Below are 16,299 nucleotides of genomic sequence, written 5' to 3'. Positions count from 1 at the left end.
CTACTATGTTCCAGCTGCTCCAGCTGCTCCAACTGCTCTGAACTCTAGTGGGGACCCCTTGCCCTGGTTGGATTGTAGCACCCTGTGTGGTGGTTGGGAAAATTTCCACCAAACAGAAAGTTGGCCCATTGTCACAGGTTTCTCTTTTCTTAGGTTTCTTAGTTTTATGCTACATATTATCCAATGTTTGGAAATCATGCATTCATTTTATTTGTCCTCTTTTATGGTTGTTTATAATGAAAGAACTAGTTTCTCTTTGCAGTTACAATAAATCCAGAAACAGAATTTAACATTCATTGTAAATTATGGTTTTGTTTCCTACAGTTTTAGTCCTAGTGCAATTGTTTAAACAAAAAGTTTCACCTTCCTTAATTAAGTCTATATTTTAGGTTTTCTTCTACTTCCACTCAAATTTTTACAGCAGCTTTTTATATGTCTTTCTATACTACACTCCTTTCTTCTTACAGAATCAGATTTATTACAAGGTATTGATTAGAGTATATCACTTCTGCTTAAAAATATTATAGGATTTTCTCCTTCCTATTAGGTTAAATATATATTTATTACTATATTATATATCCATATTTATTGTTATTATTATTATTATTTTATATATTTATAGTACTTGGGAACAAATCCCTTCAGACTTCAGACTCTGGTCCTAATCTAATGTTTCAGCCATATTTATCACTTTCCAATCCAAACTCAATTCTTTAACTACACTGTTATTCACTTTTCTCCTTTTCCTAGAGATGCTATAATCTTTCCCAACTTTATGCCTTTGAAAGCTATTCCTTCTGCCTGGAAAGCATTTCTTTTTTTAATCTACTTGGTTAAGACTTCCTGAGTCTTCCAGACCCAAATCAAAATTTTATAATTTTGTTTATCCCTGAAGAGAAATCTTCGCATTTTGTACTAATTTATATGAAAATGCTTCTTATTGTAATTGTTTTATATGTTCAACTTTTCCATTCAAATGTGAACATTCTGGAGAAAAATAGCAAATCTCCTTAAACTTTCTTTTTCGTGTCTAACAATGCCTTGTTCTTAGTAAATAATTTGCTAAATAAGCAAAAGATTAAAGAATGGATTTCATAATTTTAAATTTTATTTTGTTTTTGTTTTTGAGGTATGTTAATTCTTTTTGCTTTGGATTAGGAATTTGGACTATGTAAATCATTAGCATTTTTAATATATCTTAACAGAGAATAAGAAACTTAACAACTACAAAATAGCTTTACGGCCACCCAGGTGCTGTAGGCATAAAAAATTTTAAAAAATAAAGGATTGTAAGCTGACAAGGTCCTTGCAATCTGTGAGGTCAACCAAGGATTGCCTTACCTAATAAACAAACAAACAAACAAACAATAAATAAATAGTAAATAAATAAATAAATAAAACTTTAAAAGTAGAAGTGTAACTTATTTTTTATTTTAATATGAATACAAGAATTGGAACTTATTTGAAACCCATTTTTATTTAAGTAATTAAAATTTGAATTTTTAGCCGGCAAGCTTAACTTTTTCTTATTTCATAAGGACTTACTGACCATGAACAGTCCCCAGCAGATAATCACTTTTAAGACAGTAGTAGAGCAAAGTGTTTTATCAACTTTTTATTTATTAGCCTAAATTCTTAATAAGACATTTTGGTTTAGTATCAGACCTGATGCACATGGGTTTATACATGACACATCTCTGAAGATCACCTTAGAATGACTATGGCAAAAACATTCATTAAAATATTTTTAAAAATAGATAATCTATAATAAAGTCCTTGTAACTAATATCTTGACTAATGTGCAAATGAGTTACTCATTAACATATTATTTTCTTTCAGCTTTATGTCTACATGTATCTAGGCCTCTTAGGTCTCATTCATCAGTGAGTCATGTGGAGATACAGACAGCTTTACACTTTGGTGAAGAAGGTCTCTGGGGACAGAGGGTCTTCCCATGTCCCTGTGTCACACAGAGAGCACTCATCGTGGAACACTCACGCAACGCCTGCAGCAACGCTGTCAATGGGAGTCTGTACATAGAATCTGCCTTGACAGGTGGAAAGGAAAAAAAAATGCAGTTGAGCAATCTCAATCACAAATCAAACATAAATGAATCCTACATTCAGATTCCCTGTCAAGTCTATTTCTTTTTTCTTGGAACCAGCTGAAGCTGATTTCCCCTACTGTGACTCTGTTTATTGCCAATCTATAGAACTCATTTATTTCTCAGACAAGTGGAGCTAAGATCCATTAGTGTCAGTACCTATAGCAAGAGAGGCATATATAGCCATAATTTGCTATAATCTTCCCTCATAAAACTAAGAAAGGAGCAGTGGGTAGCTATAGAATTGTATTATGACAGTCTCATTATCCGATGACATTATGCTGGTGATTTAAAGGGTTGGGCTAACTGTACTGAGAGTCAATTGAAGTAAATATGAGTCTCTCATTAGACAGTAATAATTTTTTTAGAGTTTTGCAAAGCTATTTTTCTCTGCTAAAAAATAAAAAAGAAAGCAACAACATCTCATCTTTTTTTGTGATAGCTTCTACCATTCCTATTTCCTCAGTCATTCCACAGCATTTTCTCTCCTTAGGAACCAGGTTATATAATATATTTCAACCCTCAACATTCTCTTTTATATATTGTCAACTTTTATTTTTTAATTAAACATACTCTTCTTTTAAAAAATTATGATTATTTTTCTGTTCTGTAATTTTCTTAATGCCCTTTTTTCTAATTTCTTAACTTCAGTAAAGCATTTCTAAAATACTTCCTTCTACAATGACTTAGCTTTTGTTTGCATCCATGCATTGATCTTTTCAATATCATATCAATTCCACAAATATTTATTAAGCACTGTTATTTACAAACCAGGATTTGAAAACAGCACTGATGAATTAGATGCCATTCCTGCATTAAATAATCTCTAAACTGTAATTTGAAAGAATTTGTTAAACTTTGTTTCAGTTATCATGAAGGCTGTTTTGCCCAGCATGTGGAATAGTGTTTCCAAAGTCAGGAAAGGGTCCAGGGTTGCAGGACCTGAAGCTTATACATATATACATTTTAAAAACACATGTGACCACATAGAGACATTGTAGGGTCTTTCTAGGGCCTTGTGTGTGGCCTTGGTGTTTCAGGCTCTGAAGAATTACCTTCATTTGTTCCATGGTAAATCTTCCTCTGAGTAATTATTTGGTAACTAGACTTACCCACCACCGGTATGTTCCCTTGTCCAAGCACATGTCTATTGGGATTGCTGGCTATACTGCAACTTTGTAATGTGAGAGGCTGGCATAAATCGACCATTGTACCTATTTGTTTGGGTCAGCTCCAATTAACACCTGGGGTCCCTCTGAAAAGAATAAGTAAGTGATCAAGAGGAAGAGGACCAATCCCTCGGGGAGCTCCTTGGAAAGCCAAAGACTTGCAGGTATATGTGACCATAGAACTAGGGCCATATACCCCACGACCATAGGACTAGGGCCATAAACCCCAGGGCATTTTTGAGAGTGAAAACAGCACTCTGAATGCAAAAACTTCATAGTCAATGTGAATACCCTTCAAGCCAGACTCTAACACAGAGTTTGGCTAACTATATATAGCCTAAAGGCTGGATACCTGTTCTTATAAATATTTTTATTGTTACACAGACACACCTATTCATTTACATATTATCTACCGTTACTTTCCCATTATAATGGTAGAGTTGAGTAGTTTTGATAAAGATTATAAGGCCTGAAAAAGCAAAAAAAATTACTATCCATTTTTTAAGAACAAGGTTGCTGATGTCTGCTCTGATAGAATAAAAGGATAAAGAAGAATTTTATTCTTTGATAAATTATTGCAATTTATCTCAAGACTTGGGAACGATGCTGTTCATCTTCGGACTTAAAATTTTCTAATATTAAAATAAGACACTCAGCTATCAAAAGTCCCTAAATGGAAATCATATCTTTTTTGTTACTCTTTTAAATTTAATGAATTTTAAGACAATTTAATATATGCTTTTATTCATAACTAAACTGAAGTCATACATAACTATGCATTAGTTTCCTGTGACTGCTGCAACAAATTACCACAAACATGGCAACTTAAACAACATAAATTAATTATCTAACAGTTCTACAGGTCAGAAGTCTGAAATATATCCCACTGGACTAAAATCATCACGACCCTTTCTGGAGGATCCAGGGGAAAATCTATTTCCTTGCCTTTCTAGCTTCTAGCGGCTACCTGCTTGCATTCCTCGGCTTGTGGCCCCTTCTTCCATCTTCAGAGCCAGAGAAGGTGGTTGAGTTTCTCATTTCACATTGTTCTGACACTCTTCTGTAGTCAAATCTTCCTCTGTCTGACTCTTCTGTCTCTCATTTCTACTTTTAAGGGCCCATATGATTACTTGGGCCCACACAGACAATCTGTCATGACCTTCCCATCTCAATATCTTTAACTTAATCACATTTTCAAAGCCTTTTTAGCTGTTAGTTTACATATTCACAGGTTCCAGAGTTAACACATGCACCTCTTTGGGTTGCAAAGGGTGCATAACCACTACGCAAAACTAATCATTACCAATATCTTTTTTTTTTTCTCTTTTCTTTTAATTGTTGTTGGTGGAATTTTGCCTTTATTTTATAACAGGAGATTGTGAGAAACATAATATAACACATAGGAATAAAAGCTCTCTCTGATTTTTTTCTCACTGCATAGACTTCTGCAAGCTTTCATAGTCTCATATTCCTTATCTTTAAAATGAGAATAATAATAGTAAGTTTATTGACAAGATTAAGTTATTTACGGCACGCCAAAAAGTAAATGTAACAAGAGTGTTTGACACATAAGAAGCTCCCAGTAAATACCAGCTAGGTCTGTGTACAAATTAGAATGCCAAGTTTAAATGAATCTGCTTTAGCTTCCAGTTGTTAGTAGTGTCAATGTGTTGATTCAGAAAAATTAAAGAAAAACATTCTTTAAGTAAAGCTGGAGAGAATCTGTCTCCATGATAACAAGGTTCTTCTTTTCTCTTTATGGCACCATGACATTCCCATGAACAGTTTATTCTAGATTAAAAACAAAGACGATTGGCTTTAAATTATGCAAACATCATAGTAGCTTATGTGTAACTCAGTGTTTTCTTTTGCTAACAAAATACATATCAGAATGGCTGTCAGAATAATCTCACTTGTATAATTTCTAATCTACTCTTTGTATTAAATTATTGAGGAACTTTGATATAGTATATATAATAAAATTGTTATAATTTTAATGAAATTATTAAATAATAAAATTATTATTATTATTAATTAATAAAATTATTAAGTTTATGACCAGCAAACGATTTCTCCTAACCTCACAATAGAAAGCACACTATTGTCACTGCTGAAAAACAGTGCTTTATGCCATGTAATTGGGTCAGTTGGTTGCCTCACCAAACACATAAAAATCCTAGGAGATGTTGAATCTACATCTTGTTGGCTGGAACTCAGGAAAGTTGATGTGGTTTTCTGTTTTAGTGGATGGAGGAAGTAATTATAACTTTTATCATGCAAAGGTAATAAATATACAAAAAATATTCTTAAGTCCTTGATATGTTATGGAAAATAAATTTGTTAATTAATATTTATACTTACCTGATCCATCATCAGTATGAGGAAAGTGGAGATTAACAAAAGCATAGGACTAGTAATAGAACCTGGGTTCTTTTCTAGGTTCATAGTAACTGACTTCTTTTATCAATACATTCATTAACTTATTTTCTATTTTTAACTAAATAAAATAATATTTTAAAATACAATTTAAATATGTAAACACATTATACCATATTTAATATTAGTATGTTATTTTTTTGTTATTCTTACCTATTCCATTATTGGAAAACATGACATAAAAGCAACTTTAAAAAGTATGGCATGTTTCATAAAAAAATTGACGAACAGTTTCTTTTTGGTGACAGTTTGATGTCAAGAGATTTTTTGAGAAACAACCATTTCAGTAAATTAAACTTCTTTTTTTGTTAAATGTTGAAAACTATTGAATAAAAAATATAAAGAATAGTCTTAAACATATCAAATTGAAAACAAAGGATGATTTTTATATGTCAGAAAGGATAAAGAAATGAAAAGTTGATGAGAAATTAATAGCTAATGTTGTCTTGGCTCAAGCATTATTATACATACTGGTTGTATGAATCAGAAGTTGGAATTTTAATACCCGTACAGAGTAGTCATGGCTTTCAGCCTGTCAGAGGTAGAGGGCTGAAACAGAATTTCTTGCATAAAGACTGCCTCATATCTTCAAGGGATAAAAGGAATCAGAAAGAGGGCATTAGAAATTCCTATATTATGAAAGAGGAATTAGCAAGACCATTTCTTGACTAAAAAGCAAGGACTGACATGCAAATAAAACAGAAGCTTTATAAAATTTTTGTCTAAGCCTATGTTACACAAGAAGCAATTGAATTTACTCAAACATTGTGGTTCTGGAAAGACAAACTGATACATTATCATGAAAATTTCTCTGGAACACGTTAAACCACTAACATCCTGGCAGAAGCTACTGTGGAATCACCATATAGGCATACTTCCACAAACCAGTATGCATGGAAAACCACAGGAAAGACAAAACATATTCCCAGGAAGTTCTCTCTTTCACACATACACACAAGTTAAATAACAATTGAGTAAATAAATTAATAGCCACAAGATATTCAGCAATGAGAAATAATGAAAAGCAGTAAAACAAAACAAAGAAGGAACTGGGATGCAAAATCAAGAGAGATCAGAATGATATGAAAGATAATATAAAATAAGTACATTTAAATAATTTAATAAGTAAAAAAATGGCTAGAAACCATGTTAAAAGAAAAGGGAAATATAAGAAATACAGATATTTAAAAAAAATAAGATTTTAAGACATCATATACAGAATTAAAATTACCATTTCAATAGATACATTAAACAGAAAATTAGAATAAAACTTCATAAACTGGGAGGGAGGAAAAACAATGGCATAGATGATAGAGGCTCTGTTCATCCCTCTGGTGACCAAATCAAAATTGTAATGAAAACAAGGAGCAGCAGCAAGGAAAATCGCCTGGGATCTTGATGAACACAACTAGGGAGAAATCCAAGAAATCACCCCGCAACGGCAGAAGGTAGGATGGAGCAAAGACTCTGGGCTACCCGGTCTCAAGCTGCTGAGTGAGGGGGTGGCTGTGGCAACAACAGCGGCAGATGCATCTTAAAGGGGCCGTGTCTGCGATGGACTTTTGGGTGAGGGACCTGCTCGCTCTGAGCACCAGTGCTGATTCAGCTGTGCGCAGGGGGCACCAGGGACTTACAGGGAGACACTGAGTTGTCAGAGTGAGGATCGAGGGGAGACTCACTCTGTGATTCTCTACTTCAGAGAATCAGGGGATTCCCTGAAACCTCACCTCCCCCAACTCGTGACCCCACCCAAGCCACATCCAGGTGTATCCTCAGTGAGTCAGGTGAGTAGTGCCTTGCTGAGTAGTGCCTTGGTGTCTGGTGTGGCCTTTTGAGGCAACTATAAGCACAGCATCTGTGGATTGCTTGCTGAATCTTAACAGGTGGCCCCGGAAGTGTAGAGGCTTGGGCTAATTTCGGCCTTCAGCTGAACCTCTTTCAGGACTGTGCCACTGGACACCTACTACACAAATCTACACTAATAAGACCGAGAGACTCAAGAGCTTTCCTTAGTACATAGAAATAAACACGAAAAGGCAGGCAAAATGGGAAGACAAAGAAGCAGAAACAATATGAGAGAACAGAATAGAGATCCAGAAATAATAGAGTCAAGTAATCTAACAGATGCACAGTTCAAAACACCAGTTATAAAGATGCTCAGTGAATTTTTGAGAAGTGTAGATAAATTCAGTGAGAACTTCAACAAAGATAAAAAAGATAAAAATGGAAATGGAAATTATAAAAGGGAACCAGTCTGAAATGAAGAACACATTATCTGAGATGAGAAGTATATTAAATGGAATGAACAAAGGAATAAACAAAATGAATAGAGAAAAGTATCAAATGCCCTATCTAGAGGATGAGATAGACAAAGACACACAATCAGAAAAGTAAGAGATAAGATGTCAAGACTATAAAAATAATTTAAGGAGGAAAAGGGACACTATTACGGGTTCAAATATTTGTCTTATTGCATAACTGAAGAAAATCAAGATGTTGAACAGCTGTTTGAAGAAATAATGATGGAAAACTTTCCTAACCTAGTGAAGGAAATGGACATAAAACCCCAGAGGATTCCAAAAATCAGGGATCCAAAGAGGCCCACACCAAGACACATCATAATTCAAATGCCGAAGGTTAAATACAAAGAAAGAATATTAAAAGCAGCAAAGAAAAGTAGATAGTTACCTATAAGAGAACACTCATAAAACTGGCAGCTGATTTCTCAAAATAAACTATGCAAGACAGAAGGGTTTGGCAAAAAATATTCGACAGGATGAAGACCCAGGATCTACAACCAGGAATAATTTATCCAGCAAAGCTATCATTTAGAGTTGAAGGACAATTAAAGAGCTTCCCAGACAAAAATAAGCTAAAGGAATTTTTCACCACCAAGCCAGTATTACAGGAAATGTTGGAGGGACTTCTTTAAGAAGAAAAAAATATATATGTATAAAAAAAAAGAATAAAGAATGGTAACAACTACATTTCTATCAATAACTACCTTAAATGGAAAAGAATTAGTGTTCCAACCAAAAGATAGAGTGGCTGAAAGGATAAGAAAACAAGACCCCTACATAGGAAAAGGAACGAGATAGAAAAAGATATTGCTTTGATGTATCTAGAAGGTATTTAAGTCAGACAGAGAAAGATAAACACCATATGATTTCACTTGTATGCAGAATCTAAGGAATAAAAAGAACTAATCAAAAACAGACTCATAAATTTAGTGGACAGTTTGGTGACAGACAGAGGGGAGGGGATTTGGGGAGGCTTAGAGAATGGGGTGAAGGGTTAAAGAAGTACAAATTAGTAGCTGATGGATGGTCATAGGGATGGAGAGCACAGCATAGGGAATGCAGTTAGCAGTAATACATTGGCTAGGTGGAGGGTGAGGGGAGGGAGGAAGCAATTGGGAGGATCATTTTACAAATGATATAGATGTGTAACTAATGTATTGTAAACTTGAAACTAATTAAAATAAATTTAAAAAATTCATGAACTGGAAGATTAATCTCAAGAAAATACTCACATGTAGTACTGATGGATAATAAAAGTAAATCATAAGGGATAGTAAGAGAACTGGAGAAAAGACTGAAAATATCAAATATTTACAAACATTCTAAAAAGTAGAGAAAGGAATGCAAGAAAGACACAATTTGAAGAGTTAATAGTAGAAGAGTTACAAAATTGAAGAGACTTGAGTTTTCAAATTTAACGATCAGAACCAGTGTTAGCGTTCCCATCTACTGACTATCCAACCTATGAAAAAGAACAAGCCTGTATATCTGAGGCATGTATAGTCAAAACAGGCTAGGTTATGCTAATCAACCACCACAAATCTCACAGGCTGAACATAGCTGGAATTTATTTCTCACTTATAAGTATCTAACTGAGGTTGGAAGAATAAATGTAAAAACAAATTGATAAAGTAGAAAGTTGAAAACCATGACTAATATATCCAAGAGCTGGAAATAATAAAATCATAAAGAGTAGAAGTTCTAACAAATTGCTACTTGTATTTTTATGAAAATAATTTTGACAATCTTATTAATCAATAATTTTCTAATTAGTCTTAGGATAATAGGAAGACCAATTTCAAATTAGAGCCTATAGAAATTTGAAATAATCAAAGAATTGCTTTTAAAGTCTCTGGGCCCTAAGTAGGCAAATTCAAATCATAAAGAGCATATTGTATTATAGAATGCATAAAGAGATATGCTTCATGATTAAGGAGAGATAATTTCAGGTATATAAGACTGAGTCGGTAAAATCAAATGATCACAGTAGAACATCTAATTATAAAACCCATACAATCATCCCAGAATATGCCAAAATGATATCTGGTAAAAATTGAACACACATTCAAGATGAAAGAAATAATAACAGCCACAACAATACTAACAATAACAACAATGACACAATTATTAGTATTCTGGGAATAAAAAAATCTTTTTTTAAAATTTTTTTACCATTTTATTCATCTATTTATTCAATCAGTAATTAAGTTAATAAGTATTTATTAAATATCTACCCTGTCTCAGCTATTTGCTTAATTTTAGGCATACAGGCAATATTGTAATGAATAATGAAACACTAGCTTAGAACAGAAAATAACTAGCTATTGTGAAGCCAGTTGCCCCCTCTTATATCTGTGACAAACACTGCTACACTCTCACAGGACTCTTTCTCGCTGATATGCTCACAGAATTCTTCTTAACATGGCTCTCTTGGCAACTAGCAGTTACATTTGATTGGAACACCAGATAAAAACTGCTCATAATGCTTCACTAGAGCTCTTCCAATCTGGAAACCAAAGATGACTTTATTACTATTAGCTAATACTGCTTTTGAATTTCAATGCAATGCCTCATATTGGGTCAAGTAAGTGAATAGAGATACAAAATAGAGACTGCTTATTCTCATAATTTGAGAATTTTTGTCATTTTAGAGTGTTGTGTTCAAGGGAGAATTGTAAGAGGAAGTAAAGGTTTAAAATGTATAGTGTCATAGTTCGTGGTGGTTGGTTGGGTAAGTACAGACTAGGGGTTTTATTTGCTCTGTGAAGTAGGAGCATAGTTCATCTGTGAATATGAAAAGGTAGAACAGTGGGACATTAGATGTGGGTGGAAAATATCTGAAATAGTAATAGAGTAGAATGGAAGAGATTCAAAGTACCAAACCAAAATTGTTTTGCAGTTTTGGAGACACAAATGAAATTTATAAATCAAACGTTCACAACCGATATTAAATAGGACAATAAAAATAAAATGCCTATTATAGCTGGCATGTAGAAAAGATTATCTCATCTATATCTATCATCTATCTCTTTTCAATCAATTGATTATCAATCTTTCTTTTAACTACTATACTGACATATAGAGCATTACTTCAGAGACTTAGAAGAAATATCCAAACATTTTTGTCAAATGCCTTGAATTTCACCAATGAGTTCCTTTGTTTGTTATCTCTTGATTATATCAATAACACAGTATACTTTTATATAGTGTAATTTATGTTTTAAACATCTGTTCAGATTATTGGCTAGAAAATGTAGGAGTCATTAAGAATTTGTAGATTGAATGAAAATATTAATCGTTTATAACATAATCAAGAATTAAAATTATGATTTATTGCTACATTTCCTTACGTGTGGGATGCTTATTTACCACAATATGAATATTAAATAATTTTATATAGTTTATAGACATGACATTCAATATCATTGTCTCATACAGTGAAAAATGTATTCCCTTTTCCTTTTCAGTTATTTTTCCATCTTTTTGGTTATGATATGAAGGAAGTCTCTTTTGGGAATACGTCTTTATCACCCAATACTTACTTGTTAATGAACCTTTTAAGCAAAAAGAAAACACTTCTTAGGGCTAGAGATTTCAAATCGTTACTGTACATCAGTAGAACTTAATAATTTTTTTTCAGTATTTGTATAGATCTTGACTATGAAACATACACAAAAATGCAAATTTCTTCTCTAAATTGATCATTGTGGTAAAAAAAGGAGGAGGGGCTAATTATTCATTGTTGCCATACTGTTAATATCCAAATGTTATTTCCATGAAAGAGTTTCTCCCTGAATGTTTTTTTCAAATATGCCAGTGTTCCATATTCATAAATTTATGATGAATATGAACCTGTCCTTTTTCCTGTAGAAGTCTATCTCAATCTCCATAAATGCCTAGATATGTCTCTGTCTTGCTCTTGATGCTCTGCCTTCATTGATTTTATGCTTTTATTCTGTTTCTTCTTGTTCTTTTTTCTATTTTTGTTCTTTCTTTTTCCCTTTTCCTCTAACTTATTACAATGTAGAATTTAAATGATTACTTTCATTATTGTACATAATTATAATGCTCTATATTCTATACTCTGTTTTTGAAAATTTGATGACTATTACATTTTTAGTTTTTGATCAACTAATATAACCTAATATAGCTTAGGTTATTTTCCTCCTGTAAAGTAGTATTAAAAAAAAGTTCCTCCTCCTGTAAAAGCAAAAACAGATGGTATTATATATTTGTTCAAAAAAGGAAAAAAGTGATGATTAATTGTCCCTATTAGCTTAATTTCTTGTGCAATTTCAGTTACAGAAAAAATGTTTCTTAAAGATAGAGCTTAACAGCTCTCCAAAATTTTAATTATAGAAGAATCGTAAAAGAAAAAGTACAGTGTCATTAAAATTTTCTTTCTGGTGTTTTAGTGACTCTAGTTAAGCACAGATTACATGGTACAATGTTTATGATCTGACTAAGCATGCCAGGGAGGTAGCATGTTCTCATTGCTTTAATTTTTCTGATAGTCATGTCATTTACTTTTCTCAATTTGAAATAATTATCCTGAGGCAGAAGAAATTTTATTTCATGTAAGAGTACACGATTGCATTTTTTTGAAGGACATGTCTCATATTTTCTTTTAAAAAGCTACTAAATGATCATATTTGTTCTAAAAATTCAAGATTCTCAGAAAGCCTTTCCACGAGGACACTTTTTTACAAAGCACCATTCCCCAGTGTTTGTGGTAAAGGATTTTATTTGTTTGTTTATTTGTTTGTTCATTGTTGATACACATATTCTCTAACATCCACAGCAATAGCCAAGGCCAAGTAAACTCACTCACAGTAGTCCACTGTACTGTATGTCCCGCTATTTCTTCATGTGAGGCCTCTAGAAATACATTAAAAAATCTACAGGATTGTTTTGAAATATGCAGAGTATATAAGTGAATACATCAAGGATAAGGCCTGAGATGCGAAAGGAATTTAGCAAATATTAGTTGAATTTTGTAACTTTTAAACTAATCAGAATTCAATGATGACTTTAGAAGTTAGAAGGATATATCAATCAATTGCATATTTGGCTCAAAATTTTAATGCAGCTTAATTCTTCAAAAATATCCATTTCCTTATTCACATTTAAATCTTTAATTATTCTTAATTTTGTCTTATCAATACTCCCCTTTCACAAATCATTCTCCCAAATTCTGTATTAACCATCTGAAGTTTTTCTGCATTTTAAATGTGAAATATCAAAGCTGATGTAAGCTTTTTATGTTTTTGTTCATTGAAACAGTTCAGTGAAGTGAAATCATTTAGACTTGCTTAAAAAGAAAAAAAAGTACAAATTTTTTTATAAACAAATTTTTTTCTGATAAATTTGTTTCCAAAAATTCCTAAACTTGCACCGATTGTTTGGAAAATCGAGATCAAAAGTTGCTTCTTTCTGAAATAACGAGATGATTAAAGCAAAAGTATTTTGGGAAACTGCCTTGCTTCTCCACTGTGCTCCATAAGTGAAGATGTAACCAAAACATTTTGATCAGAAAGGTTGATTTAGAAAAAAGTGAATAACCCCAGGCACTACTTTTTTCTATATTGGTAGGTTTACTGTATCAGTGATTTTCATAAGGTTTTTGTTTGTTTGTTTGTTTTTTTGAGTATTTAAAAGTACTGCCATTTGTTTTTCAAAATTTTTCAAAATAAACTATTTCAGAATATTAGCAGTGGTTATATCTGTCTGAGTGAGATTCTATGTCTTTTGTGTTCTTTTTGCTTACTTTATGATTTTTTCCCTATAATGTATATGTGTTGCTTTTGTTTGCATTTTTATTTTTAATATAAGTGATACAAATAAGTAAAAATTCAATGGTACTTAAAGGTTTGTAACAAAAAATGCACATGAGTCCCATCAGTCCCTTGACCAACTTCTCCCCACCTATCTTTACCCACATTTCACATAATCCTACTAAGTGTACTTTATTTTCTAAATGATATGTTTAAATCAGTGTTTCTTGGTTTTTAGTTTTATATATTCATTTACTTCTTGTCAAGATATTTGAGGATTGAGCTTTTTTACACACATTACTACCACCACTTTGCTCTCTCTCTTCCTTCTAATATAGCCACACCACAACTTTTATTCAAATCAATAATTAGAGTTTATATCTCTTGACGGTGTAAATATACTGTACTGATGAATCAAGTAAGAGACCATGATTACATTTTTCTTGAAAATCTGTTCTTCCTGGAATTAATAATTGCCTTGATTTTCATATACTTTTTAATATATCTAACCAGAATTTTATCTTAATGCTTTAATGTACCTACCAAACACCCATCAATAATATCTTCCAATACATAAACACATGATTTTTCATTTACTCTCTTATTTTGCTGAAGCACAGAATCCAGTATCTTATTCAAGGGGGTACATAGAAGGCAAATTTTTAGAGTGCTTGCATGTTGAAAAATGTCTTTATTCTATTCTTTTCATTGATTGATAATTTAGATAAGTTTGAGATCATTTTCCCTCACCATTTAAAAAAATATTGTTTCACTGTCTTGTACTTCCAACGTTGCCATTGAAATGGCTAATGCCTTTCTAGTATCCATTCTGTCTCTAACCTGTTTTTCTTTCTAGAATCTTCCAATTGTCTCTTGTATTCTGACAATTCACAATGATGTGCCTGAGAATGAGTATTTTTTCTTTGATTGTGTTGAATACATGAGGTTCTTTAGATCTTATCTGAAAAATCGTTTAAATTATTTCTTTACTAATTTCCTCCCTCTTATTTTCTCTGTTCTCTCTTTGTGAACTCTTTTTAGTAGGATGTTTGGAACTTTTAGGTTATTCTCTAGAATTATTGTCCTTTTATCTTATTGATCATCTTAGCATCTTTCCTTTCAATCGTCTAAGACAGATTCTCAATTGGGGTGGGGATTGTCCCCATCTCAGCCATTTAACGATGTTTGCTGATATTTTTGGTTGTCACCACAAAGAAAATAGATATGAACTGGCATCTAGTTAGCAGGCAAGGAAAGCTGCTAACCATCTTACAATGCACAGGAAAATCTCCCACAACAAAGAATTTCCAACCCCAATGTCAGTCATGCCAAGATTGAGAAATACCAGACCAAGAGAATTACTTAACTTTATCTTCTAACTTTCTACTAAAGTTTCTATTTTTTTACTTTAATAATTTATTTTTTATTCTTACAGTTGGCATATGATATAATAATTTCAGCTGTACAACATTATTTTTTATTCTTACAGTTGGTATATGATATAATAATTTCAGCTGTACAACATAGGAACTAAACATTTATATAAATCTAGTACCCATCTGACACTGTAGATAGTTATTATAATATTATTGACTATACTCCTTATTCTATACTTTATATCCCCATAACCATTTGTAACTACCAATTTGTACTTCTTAATTGTTTCTTCTTTTTTAACCCACTCCTCAATCCCCCTCCCACCTGGCAACAACCAAAACGTTCTCTGTATCTATGAGTCTCAACCATTACATGCAGGTGTGGGACCAGCCTGTTCTGCATCTCTACCCCTCCTGTCAGTCTCGATGTGGTCTCTTTGGTGTGTCCCAAGCTGTAGGACTTATGTTCAGCTAGACTTAGGCGACTCTCAGGGATGACTGTTCTGTAGCTCAGTTGTAATTTTGATGTGGTTATGAGAGGAAGCAAGCACACTATTTATCTACTTGGACATCTTGAGCAGAACTCCCGAAGTTTCTATTTTAAACATATTTTTCCCCTTTGTTTGATTAGCCCTTTTGTTATGGGAATTTTTACTTAAGACATTTATTTGTTTTATTAAAATTATACATTGCTACGTTATCTGTCTTTCACTCTCTGAATCAGGCAAACATATATAGCCCTAAAAAATTCCATACATGACCTTCTACCTTCATGTGTCTTCGAATGACCCAGTTGAATGAGAGTTTTGATTATCATTCATTCTTCTGAAGCAGACTTTAAGCCAAAGTGTCCTTAAGAAATTGGATATGGATTGGCATTGTAGTCTTTTTGTCATGAAACAGACTATTTCTAAGTTTGCAAATATTTTCTTTCAACTCTGTACATCAAAATAGAAACTGAAAATATCACTTTTAAACATAGCTACAACTTGTTTACTCTTATTTATTAAATGTGTGTTTTTGTTTTGCTGTAATGGAAAAAGTTACAAACAAAATTTTAAATACAGTTAAATGTTATATTATCAAAACCAAGAGACTCTATGAAGACAATTTTTATACTTGCTCTGGGTAGTGGTCTCT

At 32.6% G+C, this 16,299-nt stretch overlaps 1 protein-coding gene across 1 annotated transcript in view; it reads left to right on the top strand.

Moving 5' to 3' along the window:
- Window positions 1-16,299, top strand: part of PXDNL (peroxidasin like) — a 495,544-nt gene that overhangs the window by 403,694 nt on the left and 75,551 nt on the right. Inside the window, 1 exon segment of the mRNA XM_025043730.1 lies at window positions 1,840-2,032. Within this exon segment, the coding sequence (XP_024899498.1) occupies window positions 1,840-2,032 (193 nt within the window).

Source organism: Pteropus alecto, unplaced genomic scaffold, assembly GCF_000325575.1.
Source record: "Pteropus alecto unplaced genomic scaffold, ASM32557v1 scaffold62, whole genome shotgun sequence".
Taxonomy (NCBI): domain Eukaryota; kingdom Metazoa; phylum Chordata; class Mammalia; order Chiroptera; family Pteropodidae; genus Pteropus; species Pteropus alecto.
This window is presented reverse-complemented; position numbering and strand designations above follow the sequence as displayed.